The sequence below is a fragment of the Zalophus californianus genome, chromosome 7 (genome assembly GCF_009762305.2).
Source record: "Zalophus californianus isolate mZalCal1 chromosome 7, mZalCal1.pri.v2, whole genome shotgun sequence".
Classification (NCBI taxonomy): domain Eukaryota; kingdom Metazoa; phylum Chordata; class Mammalia; order Carnivora; family Otariidae; genus Zalophus; species Zalophus californianus.
In genome coordinates, this window is record NC_045601.1 from 81415052 (window position 1) to 81435264 (window position 20213).

The following is a 20213-nucleotide window of genomic DNA, read 5'->3' on the forward strand; positions in this document are numbered from 1 at the left end:
AGTAACATACTGGTTTTCTAACTTAATGAGAATAAGTATCTTTCTATGACAATATGTTACTACCTTAAACATTACAAGTTTTTACCCATTGATTGTTATTGTAAGGAGCTGTTTATACTTGTCTATATTCTCTTAAAGCAATTTGAAATCTTGAAATAATTTTTAATATTCTATTAAGTTAAACATTTTAATTTAAAAATTTTAAAAGATTATATATTAGCCTTACCTATGGAATTTTGAATCTCATAATTAGTACAGTAAAAAGCTTAAGAATGTACTTACAATTACAGGCTCTATTAATAGCCGGAAGAGTGTTCCTACTCGTATACTTCGACAGTTTAAAATGACACTGTCAAAGGAACTTTGGCAGCTTAAAGATACAGGATCAACTAAAGTTTCTTGAGACGTCACTTTACGACGTTTTAGAGGTGTGTTGACAATAGAATTACCAAACTGAAAAAGAAAAATAAATTTTCACTTAATTAAGCAACTAGAACAAGGCTGCAAACTAAGTACACATATGCAAAGAGGACGCAACATAAAAAAATGTAATTATCAAAACATAAGAGACTGATTTTACTTCAACAGGAGAATATTTATTGATTTCATATAATAGAAATCCTTCCTATTTTGTCCAGCTATACCTTGTATCTAGTCATTACATGGTATTCCATTAATAGCACAGAATTGAGAAATGGTAATTTGGGAATCAGACTGCCTAGGTTCATATCATAGCTATACCACCTTTTAATTATCTGATTTTTAAAACATAACTCCTTAAGTTTTGATTTCCTAAACTGTAAAATACTGAGTATTCAAATGAACTAATGTATATAAGCAGCTTAGCACAGTGCTTCATGCACAGTAAAATGTTAGATGAAAGTTAGCTAGTAATAGTGGTAGTGGTTATAATGCTTGGATTAAATCAGCAATTCTTTTTTTTTTTTTTAAGATTTTATTTATTTATTTGAGAGAGAGGTGAGAGCGAGAAAGACCATAAGCAGAAAGGGTGTGGGGGGCAGAGGGAGAAGCAGACTCCCCCTTGAGCAGGAAGCCTGATGCAGCTTGATCCCAGGAGGATCATGACCCAAGCAGAAGGCAGATGCTTAGCTGACTGAGCCATCCAGGCATCCCTAAATCAGGAATTCTTTAGAAAACAGGTACTTAGGTGAATGGTTATTTACAAAAAGATTCTTCTTTATATATTTTAAAATGTCAAAGTACTTGATCCATTAAGATTTCAGCCACTTCCACATGCAAATTAATCATCATATATTATTTTGAGTATATAATTTGATGGTACTGAAGTTATGCTAAAAATCTTATTATCACAAGAATAAAACATGATCTTGACAGAAGGCAAGAAAAAAAAATCCACTGCATAGAGATAGGCACTATTCTCCCATCGTCCCTCTAGAGACATTTCTATGATGTATGGCATAAGAAAAAATATGTATTAAAACAAAACACACACACACACACACACACACACACACACACACACACACACACACACCTGCAAACTGCTTTTTCAGGCTTATTACAGATTAATCATGAATATTTTCTGAAATTATTAACAGAAACCTATTAAAGAGGTTTAAAGCCCTTTTTTTAGTTTCAGAATTATTTCTTCAAATGAAATGTTATTTAGCTCATTAATAAAATACATAATTTAAGAGCTGCTCCAGTTGAATCTAAAGTGGAGAGACTGAGTCTAGAAGTGGGTGGTCTACATCCTCCCAAGAAGCCTCTAAGAGAGCACTGAGGAACCCTTATTATTCAGTGTGCCAGTCTGAAAACTGTTCACCCACAAATTCCATCATATGGAAATTCATTATTTATTTCATTGAACCATCCTAGGCTGGATATGTGAGTTCTTTCTGACCTTACCCCATGACACACTATTCTCCTCCAAGCATTTTTGCAGCTTAATCATGGTATTATATATAACTACTGTCAAAATGCCCACCAGCATAGCTATACCAATTTACACATTCAACTTTTCATTTCTCCAAACACTAACCAAAATGAACACTATTACATACTTTAAAAATTTCCAACAATCTGAACAGTTAACAAAATGTATTTTAATTTCATTTTCAATACTTCATTACCTTTTTAAAAATATTCATTTCCTTACTCATTTTTCTATGGTTTGCTTCCGTTTCTTGATTTTTAAGAAACAAAAAATACATAAAGCACAAACTCACACTGTCACACAGTTCACTGTTTTTCCCCCACTCACATTTACCTATCAAATTCAGCTTATGGTGTTTTGGTACACTGTTCTGTACTTTCCATTTAATAAAATATATTCATCTCTTCATTTACTATTTTTGCTTGGCTGAAATGCTTGAAAAGGCATTCCCAAGTTATATTAAAAATAATCCATATTCTTCTAGCATCATTATAGTTACTTTTTCATTTGTTTTCCATCTTAACAACGAAGTATGTATGTTTCCATATTTTTATCTATACTGATAACAATTTCTGACATATATATGTATGTAATTTTTTAACATACAAGTTTTTATTTTTTAAAAAAGTTTTTTCTAAAAATAAAAAATATGCATAAATTTCTGTAACTTGGTATTCCTACCTACCAATACCATGTAGAAATCCTAAAAGTCATTTATACAGCTCTAATTCTTAGTCAATGGCTGCATAATAGTCTACAGTATGGATATACCATAATTTCTTCAGCCACTTCATATTGATGAACAATGATTCTGTTTGCATTTGTTTGACAATAATCATGTATACACATATGGTCTTAGATACTCCCTCTCTGTAAGGAAAAGTTTGAGATTGAGTCTAGGGAATGAATATTTTGGTCATTCAGCACACATTCAAAAATTTTAATAGATGTTTTTACAACTGCCTTTCCCAAAAGGCCATAACAACTTTCTTTTCCACCTGCAAATCAGAAAAGTACCCTTTCCCTTGGAGTCTAGCCAGCAGTCCATATTAATTGATTTTGTATTAATTTTTAAAGTGTTAAGTTCATCTGAATTTTCTGTCTTTTTCTATCTTTACAAATTACAAACACATAATTTCTGTTATCTTTTGCCACCTGAACATTTTGAAATTTTTATATATTAAAATATAAAATAAAACATAGCAAAGAATAGTATCATAGTATAATACATCCAAGTTAAAAATGACTTCGCCCTGTCCACTAGATTATACAAATATACTTGTTCATACTTATATTTCACTATAAAGTTGATGTTGTTTCTTGTTGAATTTTTCACATTTTAAGCTTTTAACTTAATAGAAATTTATTTTTGTATATGTTTTAATGTTCTTTTAAATAATCTTCCAATTGGTTATTTTAAGCCGCACTTAGTGAATGAATAATTTATCTTTTTCTCCTAATGACACTGCCAAATTTCCCTCTAAAAAAAGTATTTACATCCCAAAGGGGGGACTTAATCTGAAAAAATGGCAATAAATATGAAAAGTACCTGGTCTTTCATTCTTGCTTTTCTTGGCAATGTAACTGTATTTAACTCTGAATCTGCTGGAATGCTTCTTAGTTCATGCTCTACTCTACAGATATTTTCATTTAGTGCTGCTTCTACTTTTCCAGTGGATGGTGCTGGGGAAGAACATGCTGAATCAGCAGGTTGAGGAGATATGCTTTCTCTTCTGTTAGTCCTGTCATTGTCATCATCATCATCATCACTGGACAAAATTACTATAAAGAAAATGTTAAATACTTCAGGTATTTCATTTGTCAGTTAAATATGTAAATATATTATACCAAAGCAGGAAATATACCAAATCTGCTTTGGATCTCTTCCAGAACTGAGATTAATAAAAATGAATGAAGATACAATCCATTCTATCTGATGAAAAGTTAAATTTGGAGACAATTAAAAATGAAAAAAAGCATAAGAACTAGCTTTTTTTTAAATAGAATATACAAATATGAAATTATTCTGTAGTCCATTACCATCACCCACACAGGAAATATATACAAGTTACAGCAAAATTTAAATGTTTATCATAGATCTATTTCAGGGTTCTAGAAAGTCTCAAGAATGAAGATAATCTGCATTGTAAATGTGTGTGAAACTCCATGTGACCAAATAATTTTATTTCACATAGGCAATCACTAAAATCATAATTGGTCCTTGGGAGAATGTGGACCAGTGTTCATTGCTCAGTAAATTCTGTGGAGTAAGTGAATATGGGCATGAAAAGATATTATGAAGGGAATTTGCTCTTAGACCTTCTGCTCATTACTGGTCTTACCAAACCCATCTTTATATCATAATTCCCCAGAGCCACCCACAAGGCACTTGAGTCAAACTCTAACTCCTTACTATGGTTTATAAATGTACATAATCTGGCTACTGCCTACTTCAACTTTCTTATGCTACTCTATTATCCCCTCTTTCTGCTCTAGGCACACCATCCATTTATATTCTGTTCCTCAAACTCCACAGCTTGTTTTTGTCTGGACTGCAATTCCCCTAATTGCATTTCTGTCATCAAATATTAGCTTTTTGATTGATTATCCAATCTAAAGTAAGCACACAGGTACTTGGCATATTCATAACAACAGTGATATAAATTTTCTGTTGTTTTTTGTTGTAGATGTTTACTTGCTCTCTCCTCACTACATAAAAACTATGAGAGAGCAGGATCATTGCCTTGTTCACTGCTATATTCTGAGTCTAAAACCACCGGTGAAGAAAAAGAATTCAAAAATCATGTGTTGAAGAACACATAAACTTGTAGAAGCAATTTTTTTTTAGAATCCCATATGTAAATGTTTAGTTAATATTTTTTGAGTAATACACATGGCCCCAGAGAGGCATAATCCCAGCATCACTCCACCTGTCTTTTTTATTTTGCTGTCTAGTCTCAGGAGCAAATGCTAAACTGGATCTTTTCGGAACCATTTCATTAACAAAAAACCTAGTAAGCCAGATTAGCAGGTCTAAGCAGATTTATACATATTTGAAAGTTAGGGTTTTTTATTTACTGTTTACCTCAGTTTCTCTTCTCTGTGAAATTAGGGTCAAAAATGGTACCTATTTCAAAGAACTGTCACAAGAACAAACGATTTAATATATAAAAGGTTTAGCACAGTGCCTGACATATATAAACTTTAAAAAAAAGTTCATGAATTGCATAATTTATTTATGAAAAACCATATAGAAACATATATATTAAAGCGGAAGCATACTGTTCCACTGATAATTTTACAGTGCTTCAGGGACATTAAAACCTCTATATCTACTATATAAAAAATTCATTTAAAAGCCCCAATGCTGCAACAGATAGAATCATACTACATGGCTCTTGTTTTATTAACTTAAAATAAATGAGGGTTGTGCTCAATGACACCGTAATTGCAAAACAAGTGGGAAGTGTGCAAAGACACCATATACTTAAAAATCTTGTTCTCATAGCTAATTTCATTCTGTATATTCTATCTGATATATAAGATTCTGCATCAGGGTCTATGATGGACGAATTGTGTCCCCTCAAAATACATACGTTAAAGCTCTAAACCCCTGTGACTATATTTGGAGATACAGCCGATAAGAGGGTTAAATGAGGTTAATAAAGGTTAAATGAGGTCATAAAAGTGAGGCCTTAATCTAATAGGACTGGTGTCCTCATAAGAAGAAATGCAGAAGTTTCTCTATGCAAGCACAGAAGAAAGGCCATGTAAGGACACACTGAGGAGGTGGCTGTCTACAAAGTGATGGCACTTTGATCTTGGACTCCCAGTCTCCAGAACTGTGAGAAAACAAATTTCTGTTGTTTAAGCTACTCAGTCTATGGTATTGTTATGGAAACCCAAACACACTAATACAGGATCTTTGTACTTATATTCCATCTTGTTCCTATAGATATCAGCACATCCTTCTCTTTGCTTCATTCTGGGCTCTCTTCAACAGTTACTTTATCAAAGGTACCTATTCTACCACCTACCTAAAATAGCACCCTTCCTCATCTTGACACCTAGCAATTAGCACTCTCTATTCCTTGGACCGTCCTTCACTTTTCTACACAGAATTTATCACCACTACTTGAGACACTGTACATTTTATTTCCTATTTGACCACCCAAGACATAATAAAAGTTTCATTATAATAAGCTACTTTAATAGGAACACAAATTTAAGAATGATGAAGTATATAAGGAAAACAGACTTTAGAACCAGAAAAACCTGTTTTATGAAAATCTAAACTCCAACAAGTCCCTAAGTATATAATATTGAGAAGTTAATCTCCTTAAGCCTAGGTTGCCTCATTTATAAAATGGGATGTATTCATGTCTACCTCACATGCAAAGCAAGGCACATAAGCATTCAATAAATGATATTTTTTACTACTAATAAAAAAGGTTCTTAAAACATATTTTTCCATGTATTTTAATGGGAAATGCTTAGTCTTCAATTTTTTTTTTCCTTTTTTGAGCAGGGGAGGGAATGAAATTTATGCTTTATGGTTTTAATTCACGGTTGATAGGGTCCTAAGTCAAGCTCTGAATATTAAACCACTTAGGGCACCTCAAAACCACGTAAATTTATTTTGTTTTTTTAACTTATCACCTTAGCCTTAATAACTTCTAGTTCTCTCATCTTAGAAATCTCCTCAGGATGGTTAAGTTTCCTATATGACATTTGGCTCAGTAATAGTACCCAGTAACTATCTAGTGAGAGTTTTCTTCATATCTAACCATTAAAATGTAAAAACCTCACCATTAGGAAAGATTCAAATGACATTAACAATATTTAATATTGTACTGGTATAACACTAAAATGTATCATAAAATACTCATCAAATACCAACACCATCATAATATAACAGAATGTTGGTTAGACACTCATCATACAGTAATCATTTTTTTTAACTGAGTTCTTTTTTTTTTTAAGATTTATTTGAGAGAGAGAGAGAGAGAGCACAAGCAGAAGGGCAGAGGGAGAGAGAGAGAGAGAATCTCAAGCAGACTCTGAGCTGAGCGCAGAGACTGATGTGGGGCTCAAGCTCACGACCCTGAGATCATGACCTGAGTCGAAACCAAGACTTGTAAGCGTGATCAACTAAGCCACCCAGACACCCCTGAGTTCTTTTTGAAAAATAAGCTAATGTACTGGTATGAGCTAAGGTTTTTATATTGAATCAAATTAAAATAGAACTTGACATATTTCCCAGGTTAAAAAATTTTTTAAAATTTTATCCCCTTTTATTTACCAGTTTTTAAAGTAATGATTTGGAAACTAAGCAACCTCCAAAGGTAACCAATGGAGAGCTTTTCTTCTTTTGAGGGGATATCATTATGAGCTAATTAATTTTAATATATTTGACATATTTCAATAAATAGTTATACGTTTTGTGACCCAAGTAGTCCCATTACTGGTCAGTAGGAGCCCTTTCTTTTTTAGCTCTTGTGTCCTTTTGACATGTCCATAGTCATTTTTGACTGCTTCCATGCTTCCTGACATGAGTAGATGATCTAGATCTATTAAATATACTCCTGCTCTGACTTGGAGTCAGCCATTTCTCTGAGAAGTTCTAGTTATTTTTACTGAGAAATGGTATTCAAAAAACACAAATATGGGAACTAGGATTGCTCACTTCTATTTAAGAGAATATATATAATAATCTCACACTACTATGTCCAATTCAAGTTTAAAATTATGGGATTTTTATTTCTCTGATTTTACTTTTGAACTCCCTTTCATTAACAATGAAAATCTTGGTTTCTGGAGACACTATAATTGCTTATTGCTTTATCAATGTATGTGTTTAAAAATAACAATACCAATATTATTAATACTAATAATTACTAAGTACACTTGGCATTTCTTTGCAGTTCTATTCAACCTTAAAATATACTACATTAGGAATGTATAGCCACAATATTATTTTAATTTAAATTCACTTGAAAGAATTCTCCTGTGTGTTCAAGCCACCGACCAGATACATAAATAGGTTTATTAGTTTCATCTTGGTTTTGTTTTTTTTTTAAACTTCCAATTTAATTTTGTTTTATAATCATGTAAAACATTTACATGGTTCCAAAGTCAAATCTACAAAAAAAGAGCTTGTTTGGAAATATCTAACATCTAGCCCTAATTCCTACATTGTTTCCTCCCTTCTAACCAACTACTTTTAAAAATGTTTTTGGTATATCTTTCCATTTAAAAAAATCCCTATATTCATTCTCCCGCCCTTCACAAATAAAGGGCAGCACATATTCACTCTGATCTGTATCTCACTTTATTCATGTTACTAAAGATCTTAGAAATCATTCTACAGAATATTGAGATCTTTCTCTCCTTTTGCAGCTATGTATACTATAGTTTATTCAACTATTTCCTGAGTTTCCAGTCTTTGGCTATTTATTACAAACAGGACTGCATTTCATATACACACATATATGCACCTATGTCTAAAGGTAGGAAAAAGATTTAGGGGAAGAGTAAACGTGGCAAGGGAACTATTTTCCCTGAGTCCTTTCTGTGTATCAAATACTTTATTTACTGGGCTTTGCTAGGCAGTTTAAATGTTATTTTATTTACTTCCTCAAAAACACTGTCAGGCAGGAAATAATCCATTTACAAATCAGAGAGATTAAATTAACTGAGCCAAAGTTAGAAAGTTGGGCATTAACTGGCATTTGACCTATGACTAGGGCCAAGTTCTGTGCTTTTCTTTTTTTAACTATTTAAGATGGACAGGATGAGAACAAAGTCAGTTATTTTCCAACTACATGGACAGTTTTAATCATCTACCCAAAAAACATGTTATATAACTGACACAAGAGATACCTATTAAAACTACACTTCTCAAATATGCTCATGCTCACATTAAAAATATATGTAAAAAATATTGGATTGATATAAGTAATACTAAAGGGAGTAAAATACTTACTTGGATCATTTAGGTCTGACAGGCTTGTTTTCCTTTCTTTCAGGTTTGTGATTTTGGCTACTTTTGCCCTAGGTAAAATGACTTTCCCATTAGTCTGTAAATAATTCTGTCTACTATCATCACAATTCACAATAATATCAACTGGAATCTTTCCCACACTGTTGCCATAAAACTTCTTGGATGGTAATGCTGTGTTTTGTGCCTTCTGTCCTCCAGAATTCTGATGAATTGATGTTCTTAATAATGGTCCAGCAGATTCACTCAAAGTTATAGCTTGTCTGCAATTTCTTTGCAAATCCTTAGGAAAAAAAATACCACAAAACTTTGGCATTTGGTCTGATTTTCCTTTTCTTTTCCACATTTTGGACAATACCCACACTGTTTAGAAACCTTAAGTTCCAAAAGAATTAAAAAAAAAAAAGACTTTGGCATTTTATTTCAACATCATGGAATAAAAAGTAAGATCTCAAAATTAAATCTCTTACTCCCCATCATCATCACCAAGGCTACCACAAAATGCTAAATACTAAATACATCATGTTACTTGGGATTTAGCATCAGGATGCTGGAAGGAATTTTTGGACCCATCTAGTCCATGTATACTACTCAATGGTGACATAAAGATTTTCTATGGCATACAGAGCATAAATAATCTTAATGGAATAAATATCTAAATCTTCCATTTCCACATATCATTCCAAAACCTGACTTGATTATGCCTCTAATGGAAAGTTATCTCCTGCCAGAACTGTTCTCATAGTTTAAAAAAAAAAGCACCCAACTTCCATTTGAAATATTACAATGGTATACTACCCTGGAGTATAAAAACCATGAAACCAAACAAAAGGACAATTTTAAATGTTGGAAAAAATAATCAATTCTAAATATTGGTTAACAAAAACTTTTACAAGACAACTGATTTCTAAGACAGTGCTTCAAAAATATTTTAAGGAAGGCCGAATCTAGATTACAACTGTGAGATTATTAAAAATATTTTTGATGGTAGAGCTTCCTTTGAGATTTGGGACATATAATTTAAGAGTTCAAGGATTGTTTTCATACTCATATACTTATTTATGTGAAAAAGGTTCTTTAGCGCATATGACTATAAAAAGGAAAAACATGAAGCGATGTTGAATCCTATCTGAATATGCAATATAATATTTATTCATGGACACAGGAATTGAGGAAAACAGTCAATGTCTCTAATTAAGACATACATTTCCAATAACTTTACTTTTTATGTCAAATAATTACTTATCAAACTATAACAGTTTTAATCAAAAGTCTACCAATAAAAACCAAAATAACTCAATCAAGAAGAAATTTTTTTAAACACTTCAAGCCTTATATCATAGGAAATAAGTGGATAAATACTTCTGGCAGTGAGATTTTAGAGACAATTATTAAGTGCTATAGTATTTGGATGCTACCAGACCCATATATGAAGAAAGTGAGTTAACCACTCTATTTTAAAATGTTACTCCTTTTACTGTGTCAACTATAACATCCTATGTAACCATTTAAACTTGAAACAAAAAATGTTGAATGTCAACTTAGAAATACGTAAGAAAATATATAGTTGTTTTAAAAAGTCTTTTAGGTGACAGAAGTCATCAAGCAGTTGTAGAAGGATTGACCTGTAAGTGGTAGTTATATATGATCACTTGTGTAAACATAAATTTCAAAATTCACTGAGCTAAATGCTTATAGTCTATACATTTCTTCTACGTAAATTTATAACTCAAAAATACGTAGAGTAAGTCTAAAGCCCACTGTTGTACTCTTATCTCCTTGTTTAAAGATGGGAAAACTGACAAAAATTATTTACCTTGTCCTACATGACCCACAAAAAAGCCGTTCTATTATACTATGTTACCTATTCAAGAATCTACCCCAGATTAACAACAAAGAATGAAACCAAGCTTCAACCAAGGCAAAGAGAACATCAGCTAACTCAGCATAGGTAGATTAAAAAAACAAAAAACAAAAAAAACATGTCTCTTTCTCTGCCAGTACATAGTTTTGTCTAGAATTCAGTTATACTACTTGTGGAGTCTAGGTCTAAGGAATTTATTTTTCTCATAGCACTTTTGATAGGGCCCTGTGTATTTAGGACACATAGTTAGCAGGTGAACTATGCAAACAACTGGTTAGACACAAATATGGGACAGATTATCTAACTGAAATTTTAGCCTATTGTCAATAAGGGAAAGAAATAATAGTATAGTTAAACCTTAAACAATACAGGTTTGAACTGCACAGGTTCACTTACATGATGGTTTTTTTCTTATAAATACAGTATAGTACTATAAATGTATTTTCTCTTCCTTATGATTTTCTTAACATGTTCTTTTCTCTAACTTACTTTACAGTAAGAATACAGTATATAACATGCAAAATATGTGTTAATTGCCTGTGTTGTTGGTAAGGCTTCCAGTCAACACAGTAGATTATTAATAAATTTTGGGGGGAGTTGAAAGTTATATGCAGATTTACTGTTCAGGGGGTCAGTACTTCTAACTCCTGTGTTGTTGAAGGGTCAACTCTATATTTAAATGAAATAATGCAATTATTCACTAATGAACTGCAAATGGTCGGCCATGTACCAAGGCACCTAAAAGGAAAACTCATAAATAAAGAAGTAATCTCCATCTATATACCACCCTGCAATAAAATACCTAAGCGTCTAAGAAAAAGCTAAACCCCACTATTTTCATAATGAAAATGATCAAGCTGGGTACTGACTGCCTCCAATTTTTCACTGTCTGTAATAAAGATTAATAGGACATATTTCAATGAACAAAACCACATGAAAAGGTGATACTTCCACGTATTTCCTTTTATAAAATCGATATTAAACAGAAAAAGCACACTGTTAAAATTTCTGATATTAAAATACAGAATGAAATATATTGTGAGTTATTATCATATGGCTTCCATCAGCTAAGAAACACATACCTTGGAACTATTTGCAACAATTAAAAACAAAATGCAGGTTAGCTGAACCGAATATAATATTAAATTTTTCATGATAAAAACTAGAGATTCAGAATTTTATCAACCTAGGAATTTCAAAACTAGAATCTCAATACTGCTCAATTACTTTTAGTGAAGTGTGTATAAAGTTGTATATTTCCATAACAATTTCATGTTAGATATAATTTCTTTTGGAAAACAAAGACTAATTAAAGTTACCATTTCCCCCCTTTTGTAGGTAGACTTTTACAAAATAAAATAAATCAAAATCACTAATACATACTATCTGCCAGGCTTTATACATAAATAATAACCAATTATACTTAATAAGAATGAGCCTATCTCTGATGAGAACCACTGAGACATCATTTTTAGTAAACAGCCTTAAGATGTATAATCTCATTAAATATCAAAGACTGTGTTTCCTTATAAGCAGTACAGAGCGTAGCATTTCAGAGACTACATGTGGGGGAAAAAAACTCCACTAATCTTGTCCAAGAATTAAAAATTACACAGAGGGTGGCTAGAATCTATTCTTCATGTTCACTAAGAACAGAATAAGAACAATGGGCATGGAAGTGAAAAGAAAAAGAAAGATGTATTTTGGATGTTAAAAAAATTCTGATGTTTTCAGCTTGCATGCCTAGGGAAGGATGTTGTGTCTTGGGGGAGCTTTTGTCTTTTCTTATTCTTCTTTACCTGAATCAAGCAGTGGGCAAGGTAGTGGGGAAATGCCAGTATGGCCTAAGCCAAGCTTAGGCTGGCATGCCAGGAAAATAATCAAATAAAAAGCAACTGAAGCCAATAAGTAAATACACTGGGTATGATGGAAGTCAGGTTTCTCAGTCAGAGAAGGAAGTTACAAACATGCAAAGTGGGAAAGACTAAGATAAACACTGTGGCTTTAGACTAGAATTGGAATTATCAGTTTATTTTATTATTTTTCAGGTTTTTTTTTTTTTTTGCCTCAACTCAATCTCAAGGCAGCTCCAGATGAATTCATGGATTTTAACATGTACTAAATACTAACATATAAACACACATATATTTACTAGTTTTGTCCACTAAGAGGGTCTATAAACATGATACCAAGTTGCAACGAGCATAACTAATGCCAAAATACCTTTCCACCACTTATAGGAACAATGGCTCCTTGGAGAAATGAATGACTCTAGAGCTGAGACAGAGAAATACAAGTAAGTCTAGATTATCTGGTTACATCAAAAATTAAGAGAAGTACTAAGAGAATGATGTGTATGTGTCAAAAAGAAAGAGGAGCCAGCTTAAAGAACTTCCCAGGGACTAAGACTGGGACAATTTGAGCATCAAGATAGTAACAGTGACAGAACATAACTTTTTTGAGTAAGAATCCATGTTGTGTCAACTATACTTCAATAAAAAAAAAAGGAATCTATACATCTGTGCTGATATAAACGAATACATAAGTAAATATAAGATAAGGACACCCTCTACCTCATAGTAGCTTCTCCTTAATTCATGAGCTACTGTAAGGTACTCTACCTTAAAGTAAGTAGCCTATCTTACAGTAGCTGATCTTATTAATAAATAAGAAATACCTACTAATTAACTTTACAGAGGACAAATCTAGGAAAGCACATCTTAAGATAGAAGTTACAATGTGAAAATCAACATTGTATGCAATCTGATATGATGCAACAAGATTACAGAATCACTTCAGAGGATTCTTGAAAAATGCATAAATCATGAAGAAACATACTTTCCACAATACCAAGGTGATGAAAGACATGGAAAGACTAAGGAATTATTCCAGATTAAGGAAGAGTAAAGATCATAACAATTAAATATAACACAATCCTGAACCGAATCCTGTTCTGATAAAGGACATTACCTAGGCGAAATTTGAATGGAGTTGTGGGTTAGACAGTAATTTTGTATCCATGTTAATTTTTAAATTTTGACAGTTGCACTCTGGTTATGCAGGAAAATGTCTCCTCTCCACCCCCTCCCCTGCCTTTTTTAAGGAAACATGCACTAAAGTATTAAGTGATAAATGGGCATGTCTGCTACTTATACTCAAATGGTGCAGAAACACACACACTTACACACACACACACATACACACACACGGAAGTTAGAAGGAAGGCAGAGGGAGGGAAAACAATGTATCAAATATGGAAAAATGGAGCATCTAATAGAAGGGTATACAGAAAATCTTTTTGTCATTTCTTCAACTTTTTGTAAATTTTAAATTATTTCAAAATATTTCTGGTTGAGAGCTATTATTTGGAGTATGTTGCAGGAAGGCACTGATCGTACATGTTCTACATTTTTGATAGTGAAAAAAATGACATAATGAAGGCAGAAAAGTTTGCTTAAATAACTTTTCTAGGTCTTTTCTTGTCCTGTAAGAAAAGATCACCTAGAATTTAGTAAGTACTAAATACTGATAAAAATACCAACTGATGAGCAACAGAGAATCATTTCTCCACCCACCTCTAAATCAGTTAAACATTTTTTTGAAGCAGGAGACAGAGGAGGCGGAGACTGATATGTGCTACTGTGACGTTTCTGTGGTACTTTCCTTTTAATTTCAGACTCCAGGTGTGATTCAGACTCTTCAGTTTTCTTCATTACGCGATCTAAAGGAAAGAGAAAAAAACCAAAAGTACTGAAATTAAATTTTATAAATTCCTCATGATCTTTGCTATAAACAATGCTAATTTATATTATCAAATTATTATGTTTTGGTTAAAATAAATTAATGTTTCACAACATATATATTAAAGAGTAACCAAAACTTGGGAGCAGGGAAAGATGGCTGAGTAAGAGGATCCTGAATTCACTTCCTCCCTTGGGCACCAAGGCAACAACTACATACAGTACAACTCACTCCGAAAATGACTTGAAGATTACCAGAACAGATCTTCCACAGTTAAAAAAATAAAGGAAAAGGCACATTGAAAAGGGTATGAGGGCCAGAGATGCAGTCGGGAACCAAATCCCCTGCCGACGACCCAAAAAGGGGAGGGATAACACAGGTGTGGAGGTCCTCACTGAGGAGTGAAGGGATCAAGTTAGGCACCCTGACTCTGGGAATCACACCAAGAAGACAAGCCACCATAACACCTGGCTTTGAAAATCAGAAGAGATTAACTCCAAGAGCTTTGAAAATCAGTAGGCCTTAACTCTGGGAAAGCTGGAGGGCTATAAGACAAAGACTCTGCTCTTAAAGGGCCAGTGCATTATATCACTTAGCACTTTGAAAAGTACCTGGGTTACACATGAAATACATTCATTGACTAAGTTTAGGGCATGTGTGGAAGGGAGAGGATATACAGGAAGTTTCTCCAAGAATGAAAATACTGGGAAGCACCATTTTTCTTGCCCTTCTTCAGCCTAGCTGACCAGACACTTGCAGGTGCCAGTTTTTGACACTATCTATCTACTTATTAGCACTACTTACCCTTCCCCAGCATTTGCCTGTGGACCCACCCCTCCACTCAAGCAGCCAAATCCCATGTGTACCTCCAAAGCAACTCCCACAACGTCACATCCAGTGAGCAACCCCTCAGGAACAGTGCCTCTCCTACAAGCATACTCACAGCAGGTGTAGCTGGACCACTCAGCCAGGTGTGCCAAGAGCTAACCCTACTCATCAGCAAGGCCACCGCAGTCACAGCCAGGCCTCTCAGCCAGCCCTGCTCATCAGTATACCCCAAAGACGTCACGGCTTAATCACAAAAGGAAGGTGTACACACAACCTACACAGGGGATACCCCCGGAGCACCTGTTTCCAGTGACTAGGGGTGAATGCGCTACCTGGCCTCATAGGATGCCTTCTATATAAGACCACTGCTTTCAAGATCAGAAGTAGCTGACCTACCTATACATAGAAACAGAACAGAGAGTCAGAAAAATGAGGACACAGTGAGATATGTTCCAAACAAAAGGAGTTAAGACAAAACCTCAGAAAAAGAACTAAATGAAATGGAGATACACAAGTTACCCAATGAAGAATTCAAAGTAATGGTCATAAGGAGGCTCACCAGACATGAAAGAAGAGTAGATGAACAAAATAACAACTTTGACATAGGGATAAAGAATTTTGAAAAGAGCCAATCAGAGTTGAATAATACAATAACCAAAGTTAAAAATATATTAGAGGGAATCAACACCAGATTAGAGAATGAAGAATGGATGAACAATCTGGAAGATATGTTAATGCAAAGTACCCAAGCTGAACAGCGAACAGAAGGAAAAAAAAAAAAAGGACAGGTTAAGGATTCTGGAACAACATCAAGCATATTAACATGCACATTATAGGGGTCCCAGAAGGAAGGAAAAGGGGTAGATAATTTAACTGAAGAAATAATGACTAAAAACTTCCCTAACTTGGGGAAGGAAACAGATATCCATGTCCGGAAGCACAGAGAGAGAATCCCAAACAAGATGAACCCAGAGAGGTCCATACCAAAACAGATAATAAAATGTCAAAGATTAAAGATAAAGTGAGAATCTTTTTTAATCTTAAAAGCAGCAAGAGAAAAGCAAATAGTTACATAAGAGGAAAACCACATAAGGCTATCAATCTGATTTTTCAGCAGAAACTTTGCTGACCAGAAGGGAGTAGTATGATTATATTCAAAGTGCTGAAAGGAAAAACCCACAACCAGGAATCCTTTACCAGGCAAGAAATGCATTCAGAATTGAAGGAGAGCTTAGAGTTTCCCAGACAAACACAAGTTAAAGAGGTTCATCATTAGTAAACTACCTTACAAGAAATGTAATTTCGAAATGTTAAGGGGACTTCTTTTTTTAAAAAGATTTTACTTATTTTAATTATTTATTGAGAGAGAGAGGATGCCTGAGAGAGCGAGCGAGCAGGGGGAAGGGCAGAGGGCAGTTAGGCTCCTAACTGAGCAGGGAGCCCAACACAGGGCTCAATCCCAGGACCTCAGGATCAAGACCTGAGCCGAAGGCAGACGCTCAACTGACTGAGCCACCCAGGTACCCCGGGACTATAAAAGTTGTGCAAAGCAAATGAAACCATCAAAATGAAAAGGAAACCCACCGAATAGGAGAAGATATTTGCAAATGATACTATCTGATAGGGGATTAATATCCAAAATATATAAAGAACTCACACAATGCAAAATCAAAAAGACAAACAATCCAATTAAAAAATGGGCAGAGGATCTGAACAGACGTTTTTCCAAAGACAGTCACATGAGAAGATGAATCGACATTACTAATAATCAGGCAAATGCAAATCAAAACCACAATAAGGTATCATCTCACACGCCAGCCAGAATGGCGAATATCAAAAAGACAAGAAATAGTGTTGATGAGGATATGGACAAAAGGGAATCCTCACTCCCTACGAATGGGAATGTTAACTGGTCAGCCCCTATGGAAACAGTAGGGAGGTTCTTCAAAAAGTTTAAAAAGTAGAAATACCATAGGATCCAGTAATTATACTATTGGGTATTTACCCAAAGAATTTAAAAAAAAACTAATTTGAAATGATTTACCTACCCCTATGTTTATAAACACACACACACACACACACACACACACACACACACACACACACACAGAGGAATGTTAGCCATAAAAAAAAAAATGAAATTTTGCCATTTGTGACAACATGGACCTAGAGGATATTATGCTAAGCAAAATAATTTATGTGTGGAATCTAAAAAATCAATCAAACAAAAAGCAGAAACAGATCCATAAATACAGAGAACAAACTGATGGTGGCCAAGAGGGGGGAGGGGTGGGCAAAACAAGTAAATGGGGATACAGGGTTCCAGTTATGGAATGAGTAAGTCACAAGGATAAAAGGCACAGCAAAGGGAATACAGTCAATGATACTATAATTGTGTTGTATGGTGACAGATGTTAGCTACACTTGTGATGAGCACAGCGTAATTTAAGGAGTTGTGGAATCACTATGTTGTACACCTGAAACTCATGTATATTTTATGTCAACCATACTTCACTAAAAATAGTATTAATAAAAGAATAACCAGAACTCTAAGTTGTAGCCCTGTAGTCATATCCTGGTAGCTCTAGTCTACTTTTCATTCCTCACCAGGATCTCCACACACGCTGTGGACCACTTTTGTCAAGTGTACCAATATTCTCTTCAGGTTATTCTGTGTTACTAAGGCAGCAGAAGCACTTTTCACACTAAATCAATCAATCAACTGAATCAATCGATCTCCTCTCTCTCTCTCACACACATTTTTTCTAAGTTAGTTAACTCTTCTTAGATTAATAATGAAAGGAGCTCCTGAATGGTTCTGTCAGTTAAGCATCCAGCTCTTAGTTTTGGCTCAAGTCATGATCTCAGGGTCATTGAGATCGAGCCCTGTGACGAGCTCTCCCTCTAAAATAAAAAAAAAAAAATTAGTAATGAGAAAAAATTTTAATTCAAACACTGGCTACAACTGTTTAGATGAAGGAAACTAAACTAATATGTAGCCTAATGGTCTTTTTATGTTCAAGAAATACAAAAGGATTTTCATTATTTTTCAATGTAAGTTTAATAATTTTCATTAAGGATATAATTAGAATTTTTAAGTGAGCAACAAAAACAGGACAATATTTATTACAATCTGATTTTATCAGCAAAGATTTAAGCAAGAAAATAATATAAGTTTCTAAAACATAAGTTAATGAATCTACAAATCTAAATGTTCTACCTGCATAATCCCAAATTTGTTAAATACTTCAATATTCCTATCTTCAATATCCTCCTAACTTTTAATTTTTTAAATAAGGAGATAATTATCTGTACACAGAAATCAACATTATGTAATATTTCTGAGTCTGATATACAATATTGTATTAAGAAGCCTATATAATTATTCTTGCTCTTAAAAACACACAGAGTTGCACTAAGTGAATTCTACCTTCTCAGCCTCTGGCAGTTCAAACACCTTTACTTTCCTGGACATCAAAGCTGAAATCTGAATAACAGTTGACTTCTCCTTGTGCCTCCTTCCTCATATTCAAGGAATTCTACTAACAGCTCTTAAATTCATTTCTTCCTCTCCAAAACCACTGCCACTACATTTCAGATGCTTACCTCTTGCCTAAATTGATTTTCCTCACTCCAAATGAGCTTGGTTTAAATCCTTCCCCACTACTGCCAAAGTGATCTAGCAAAAAAAACGACTATCATTCTAATGCTTAAAATCTCTCAATGATTCTAGTAGCTAAGGAAAAAATTCAGAATGGCAGCTCTTCACAAAGCAAGTTTGTGTTGATGTTTCAATCTTCCAAACAAACTGCATCTCAAAGAGATGCATTTTTCCAGTGTTTTTCCTTTCACCCTCTTACATATATTGCTGTTCTCTTCACAAGTAAAGCCCTCCCTATTTACCTAAGTAAAGTCAAACCATTCTTTGTTAAGAAGCTGTGTCTAAGCATGCATAAGCAATGTTTGGAGCTTCCACAGCATTTTATCTGTACTTCTTTTTTTTTTTTTTTAAAGATTTTATTTATTTATTTGACAGAGAGACAGCAAGACAGAGAACACAAGCAGGGGGAGTGGGAGAGGGAGAAGCAGGCCTCCCGTGGAGTAGGGAGCCCGATGTGGGGCTCGATCCCAGGGATCATGACCTGAGCTGAAGGCAGACACTTAACGACTGAGCCACCCAGGCGCCCCTTTATCTCTACTTCTATTAGCACCTCATTTTATTTTACTATTATTTGTACTGATTGGTTTCATTCCATTATATTGTCAGCTCTGAAAGAGCAGAAATCATTTTTTAGCCACATGTTCTCCCAGTGTCTAGAAACTGCACAAGCTAAGGGCTCGAAAAATGTTTACTGGATTAATGAATCATATTACAAAAGATAAAACTGTATCACTTTAAAAAGATGAAATTACACGGGTGGAAGAAATGCTGTTACTATGTCATCTCCAAAAATGCCTTAACTTTGCCACACAGAGATACTGATTCACTCGCACATCTAGAAACATAAGGACTTAGCCTCCAGACAAAGAGAGGAACTGAAAGCTTCTCCCAACAACTAACACCTGAAGTTACAGAGAAGCTACTCTAGTCCAGAGCATCCAAGTTTTAGTTATTATTCCTATGAAGATTGAATTACTTTGTTAGACTCAGACATAAAAAGCAGTTTCTATGCAATGAGTATTAAAGAGGGATAAGAAGAAAACAAAATGTTCACCCAAGACCACATACAAGGAACACCAAGATTAGGATATTTCTTGTTGGGTTTTCTAGCTCAACATCTTTTTATTTTTTTTTTTTAATTTTATTTTTTTAAAGGTTTTACTTATTGGGGTGCCTCAGTCGTTAAGCATCTGCCTTTGGC

General features: G+C 34.0%; 1 protein-coding gene across 7 annotated transcripts in view; it reads right to left on the reverse strand.

Annotated features, from left to right (window-relative positions):
• SENP6 (SUMO specific peptidase 6) overlaps positions 1–20213 on the reverse strand; it is a 110120-nt gene that overhangs the window by 37002 nt on the left and 52905 nt on the right. For 6 of the 7 annotated variants that reach the window (XM_027601206.1, XM_027601205.1, XM_027601204.1 and 3 more), the window contains 4 exons: positions 14358–14503; positions 8904–9201; positions 3468–3700; positions 283–453 (listed from right to left, as the gene is read on the reverse strand). In XM_027601206.1, coding sequence (XP_027457007.1) covers positions 283–453; positions 3468–3700; positions 8904–9201; positions 14358–14503 — 848 coding nt within the window. The remainder of the gene's footprint in view (positions 1–282; positions 454–3467; positions 3701–8903; positions 9202–14357; positions 14504–20213) is intronic. The other variant, XM_027601209.1, reaches the window with a different exon arrangement.